Source organism: Geospiza fortis, unplaced genomic scaffold (genome assembly GCF_000277835.1).
Source record: "Geospiza fortis unplaced genomic scaffold, GeoFor_1.0 scaffold26, whole genome shotgun sequence".
Classification (NCBI taxonomy): domain Eukaryota; kingdom Metazoa; phylum Chordata; class Aves; order Passeriformes; family Thraupidae; genus Geospiza; species Geospiza fortis.
In genome coordinates this window covers 61,383-67,133 of record NW_005054425.1, presented here as the reverse complement: position 1 = coordinate 67,133, position 5,751 = coordinate 61,383, and the positions used below count along the sequence as shown (strand labels likewise).

Genomic DNA, 5,751 nt, shown 5'->3' with positions numbered 1-5,751 from the left:
GGCATTAGGGGGTCCCCAGGTACCGGTGGTTCCAGGATTACCGGGGGCGCTGGAGGGACCGTGAATGCTGGAGACATCTGGAAGCCTGGAGGCACTGGGGGCGTTGGAAGCACCAGGGACGCTGGAGACACCCGGGATAGTGGAGGCACCGGGGTTACTGGAGGAACTGGAGACACTGGAAGCACCCATGTCCTCAGGGGCACCAGGAGTGCTGGGAATACTGGACACACTGGGGACACCAACATCCCCACGGAGGACTCTGGGAGCACTGGGAACATGCTGAGCACTGGGGGTGTTTGGGGCACTGGGAGCACTCCAGTCCCCAGGGGCATCAGGAATTCTGTACTCACTGGGGAGACTGGGAGGTTCTCCAGAGGTGCTGGCAAGACTAGGAAAGTCCTTCGGGATACTGGGAACACCAGGGATACTGAACATAATGGGGAGACTGGGAAGGTGCCTAGCAACGTCAGGAACACTGTGGACACTAGACATGCTGGGAACACCAATATCCCCAGGGAGACCAGTGGCACTGGGGATGCGATAGACACTGGGGATGTTGTGGAGTTCCAGGCCACAGCAGACCCCAGGCCCCCCATACCTCACCACCGTCCCTGCCGCAGCCCCAACACAGCACCGCAGTTCCAGCCCTCCAGCTACCAGGCCACAGTGGAGGAGAACCAGCCAGCAGGCACTCCAGTGACACAGGTGACAGCACAGGACCCTGATGAGGGAGAGGCAGGCCGGCTGCACTACTCTATGGCTGCGCTCTTCGACAGACGCTCTGATGACCTCTTCACCGTGGACCCTGTCACTGGTGCCATCAGCACCGCTGCACCGCTGGACCGCGAGAGCAAGAGCACTCACGTGTTCCGCGTGACAGCAGTGGACCACGGGACACCCCGGCGCAGTGCCATGGCCACACTGACAGTGACAGTGAGCGACACCAATGACCACAACCCTGCCTTTGAGCAACCAGAATACCGGGAGAGTGTGCGAGAGAATCTGGAGGTGGGCTATGAGGTACTGACAGTGCGGGCCACCGATGGCGACGCTGGTCCCAATGCCAACATCCTCTACCGCCTCCTCAATGCTGGTGACGCCAATGAGGTCTTTGAAATCGATTCCCGCTCAGGTGTCATCCGCACCCGTGGCCCTGTGGACCGGGAAGTAGTGGATGCCTTTGAGCTGTTGGTGGAGGCCACAGACCAGGGCCAGGATCCAGGTCCCCGGAGTGCCACAGCCACTGTCCGCATCGCTGTGGAGGACGACAATGACAATGCGCCGCAGTTCAGCGAGCGACGCTACGTGGCACAGGTCCCTGAAGATGTGGTGCCCAATGTGGCGATTTTGCAGGTGATGGCCACCGACCGTGACAAAGGCAGCAATGCACTGGTGCACTACAGCATTGTGAGCGGCAACACCCGTGGGCACTTCTACATTGATGCGCAGACAGGCACGCTGGATGTCGTTACCCCTCTGGACTACGAGGTCACCAAGGAGTTCACCCTGAGGATCCGGGCGCAGGACGGGGGCCGCCCACCTCTCTCCAACATCAGCGGTTTGGTTACCATCCAGGTGTTGGATGTCAATGACAATGCACCCATCTTTGTCAGCACGCCCTTCCAGGCCACCGTGCTGGAGAATGTCCCCGTGGGCTACTCCGTCATCCATGTACAAGCCATTGATGCCGATTCAGGTGACAACAGCCGGTTAGTTTACACCCTGCTGGAGACTGGCACCAGCTTCCCCTTTACCATCAACAACAGCACCGGGTGGATTGTGGTGGCCAGTGAGCTGGACCGGGAGGTAGTCGACTTCTACAGCTTTGGGGTGGAGGCGCAGGACCATGGCACGCCCCCAATGGCCTCCACGGCCAGTGTCAGTGTCACCATCCTGGATGTCAATGACAACAGCCCTGAGTTCACCCAGCGGGAGTATGGTGCCCGCCTGAACGAGGATGCGGCAGTGGGCACCAGTGTCCTGACTGTCTCTGCTGTCGACCGTGACGCTTACAGCGTCATCACATACCAGATCTCCAGCGGCAACACCCGCAACCGGTTCTCCATCACTAGCCAGAGCGGTGGTGGGCTGATCTCCCTTGCCCTGCCCCTGGACTACAAGCTGGAGCGGCAGTACCTGCTCACCATTGCTGCCTCTGATGGCACCCGCCAGGACACTGCCCAGGTGGTTGTCAATGTCACTGATGCCAACACCCACCGCCCCGTCTTCCAGAGCTCCCACTACACCATCAACATCAATGAGGATCGGCCAGTGGGCACAACAGTGGTGGTCATCAGTGCCACAGACGAAGACACAGGGGAGAACGCCCGCATCACCTACCTGATGGAGGACAGCATACCCCAGTTCAGTATTGCTGCTGATACAGGTGCTGTCACCACCCAGATGGAGCTGGACTATGAGGACCAGGTGTCCTACACCTTGGCCATCACAGCACGGGACAATGGTATTCCGCAGAAATCTGACACAACTTACCTGGAGATCCTGGTGAGTGATGTCAATGACAATGCACCCCAGTTCCTCCGTCATTCCTACCAGGGATCCATCTATGAGGATGTCCCCACCTTCACCAGCGTCCTCCAGGTCTCTGCAACTGACCGTGACTCTGGGCTCAATGGCAGGGTCTTCTACACCTTCCAAGGGGGTGATGATGGTGATGGTGACTTCATCATTGAGTCCACCTCAGGCATTGTCCGCACCTTGCGCCGTCTGGACCGGGAGAATGTGCCGCTGTATTCCCTGCAGGCATTTGCCGTGGATAAGGGGGTCCCAGCCCGGCGGACGCCAGTAGAGATCCAGGTGACAGTGCTGGATGTCAATGACAACCCGCCCGTGTTCGAGCAGGACGAGTTTGACATCTTTGTAGAGGAGAACAGCCCCATTGGGCTGGTGGTGGCCCGGATCACTGCCACTGACCCCGATGAGGGCACTAATGCCCAGATCATGTACCAGATCGTGGAGGGCAACATCCCCGAGGTCTTCCAATTGGATATCTTCTCTGGAGAGCTCACTGCCCTGGCTGACCTGGACTATGAAACCAAGGCTGAATACATCATGGTGGTCCAGGCAACCTCAGCACCACTAGTTAGTCGGGCCACCATCCATGTGCGCCTGCGTGACACCAACGACAACAGCCCCCAGCTCAAGAACTTCGAGATCCTCTTCAACAACTACATCACCAACCGCTCTGGCAGCTTCCCTGGGGGCGTCATTGGCCGCATCCCTGCCTATGACCCCGATGTCTCTGACCACCTCACTTATGCTTTTGAGCAGGGCAATGAGCTCAACCTCGTGCTGCTGGACCCACACAGTGGGGACCTGCGCCTCAGCCCGGCCCTGGACAACAACCGCCCACTTGAGGCCGTCATGAGGGTGTCTGTCTCTGGTAAGACCCCATCCATAGAGGCACCTTGCAGGGGGAGTGAAGTTTGTGGGTATATCAACCTCTATTTCTGCATGGAGGCGAGGTGTTATGGGGTCTCACTACCCTGTTTTGGCTGCCCCCACCCTCCAGATCAGAAGGGATGATGTGTTGTGGGGTCCCATGACCCTACTGAGGTGTTTTGGGGTTCCGCCACCCCATCCTTGTTGCCTCCACCCTCCAAATATATGGGAAGGGGGAATAATGGGATGCTGTGCCCCCCTCACACCCCAGACATCCAAGCTGGAGGCTGTCGGGGTCCCTAGCCCCCCCTTTGCTTTCCCCACCCCCTTGGGCTGTCGTGCTGTCCAGAGGTGATCCTGGCACTTCTCTGTCTGTCACTGAGCAGGCTGGGGCAGGATCCAGTGCATGTATTGAGGGAGCAGAGGCTGGTGTGGGCCAGCAGGGTCCTGGTACCCTTGGGGGCTTGTTATGAGGGTGTGATGGGTGAATCTAGGAAGGCTCAGAGTGCAGTGCAATATTGAGGGAGTCCTGGCACTGCCATGTTTGTGTTTCCAGGAGACTCCACTTGAATGAATTCAGTGCAGGAGACACAAGGCCTGGTGTGTGTATTCAGGGAGGCAACCTGGCCTCCACCGAGAGGTCCCCAAACCCAGTGTGGGGGGGGATCATCACAAGATAAGGGGGGTTGTGCCATCAATTGTCATCACCATTTGGGTGGTGGGGTGTCCAGGAGGTGTTTCTGGGGGATGGGAGTCACCCCAAAGTGGATGAACACCTCCTTGGTCACCCCCAGGTTAGGGGGAAGCTGGGTCACAGGCCATGCCTGATGTCCATTGTCCTCAGCCACATGGCCCCCATCACCCCACAGCTTCCCCTGGCAGGGGTCCCTGCTCTGGCCACACAAAGCAGGGGGCCCAGGGCACAAAGGGTGGGGGCAGGGAGTCCCTTGTGTCCCCCCGCAAGTTGGCCACAGGCCACTGGGCAGCCCTGGCCCCTGCCACCCCCTGCAGCACTTCTTTCTGCCTGCTGTGCCCCCCACCTGTCCCCATGTTCTCTTTATCCATCTGTCTGCCTGCTCCCCATCTGTCCTGTATCCCACTGCCCTCAGCCAGGGGGAGGGTGAAGAAGAGGAGAAAGGTGGGTGCCTCAGTGCTTAGCAGAGATTTTGCTGCCCCAGCCCCACAACCAGCACCAGCTCCACAACCAACACCAACCCCACAATCAGCACCAGCCCTTTAACCAGCACCATCCCCATCCCCATACCAGCCCCAGCCTCAGAAACAGCTCCAACCCCAGAAACCAGCACCAACCCCATAACCAGCGCTGACTCCATAACCAGCCTCAGCCTCATAGACAGAACCAGCCCCATAACCAGTCCCAACCCCATAACCAACCACCAACCCCATTTAGATACCCCACCCCACAGTGTCCAGGCAGGATGGGCACCCCATGACCCACACTGTCCCCATTCCATGGTCGTCAAGTGGAATGGGCACCCACCACCCGCACCAGCTCCATAACCAGCGCTGTCCCCATTCAGTAGTGACCAGGTGGGGTAGGAGCCTTGTAACCAGTTCCAGCCCCATTGCCAACACCATGCCCATCCTGCTGTCCCTACCCTAGGTAGGTGGTGTGGGCACTCCAAAAACAGTACCAGCCCCATAACCAGCACCAACCCTATAACCATCACTGTCTCCATGCCTTGGTGGCTGAGTGGGAAAGGTCCCCCATAGCCTGCACTGTCCCCACCTGACTGTATCCATTCCATGCTGGTCAAGCAGGATGAGCACCTCATAGCCAGTATTGTCCCCATTCCACAGTGGCTACATGGGCCAGGTGTTTCATGACCAGTGCTGTCCCCATTCTATGGTGGCCGAGCGGGTCAAGCCCCCATAGCACTGTCTCTGTCCAACAGCAGCTGATTTGGTTGGTTGCCCCATATCTAGCACGATTCCCAGTGTTGTCCATTGTTCAGAGCACATATCTCGCACCATCCTTTCCCAGAGTTGTCCATTGCTGTCACTGACTCCCTCCTGTGTGCCCCCTTTGTCTCCAGATGGCGTTTACAGTGCAACAGCGCAGTGCACGCTGCGGGTGATGGTGATCACAGATGAGATGCTCAGCAACAGCATCACCCTGCGTTTGGCCGACATGTCCCAGGAACGCTTCTTGTCCCCCCTACTCAGCCGCTTCCTGGAGGGAGTGGCCGCTGTCCTGGGCACCCCCCGCCACCGCGTCGTCCTCTTCAACATCCAGGCGGACACAGACGTGGGGCCGGCGCGGATCCTCAATGTCAGCCTCTCGGCACTTCTGCCGGCGGCGGTGCCGGGCGCATCGCGGTTCTTCTC

General features: G+C 58.9%; 1 protein-coding gene across 1 annotated transcript in view; it reads left to right on the top strand.

Moving 5' to 3' along the window:
• Window positions 1–6: 6 nt before the first annotated feature.
• CELSR2 (cadherin EGF LAG seven-pass G-type receptor 2) overlaps window positions 7–5,751 on the top strand; it is a 30,390-nt gene continuing 24,645 nt past the window's right edge. The window contains 2 exon segments of the mRNA XM_031061778.1: window positions 7–3,403; window positions 5,460–5,751. Of these exon segments, the coding sequence (XP_030917638.1) occupies window positions 277–3,403; window positions 5,460–5,751 (3,419 nt within the window). The 5' untranslated portion in view covers window positions 7–276.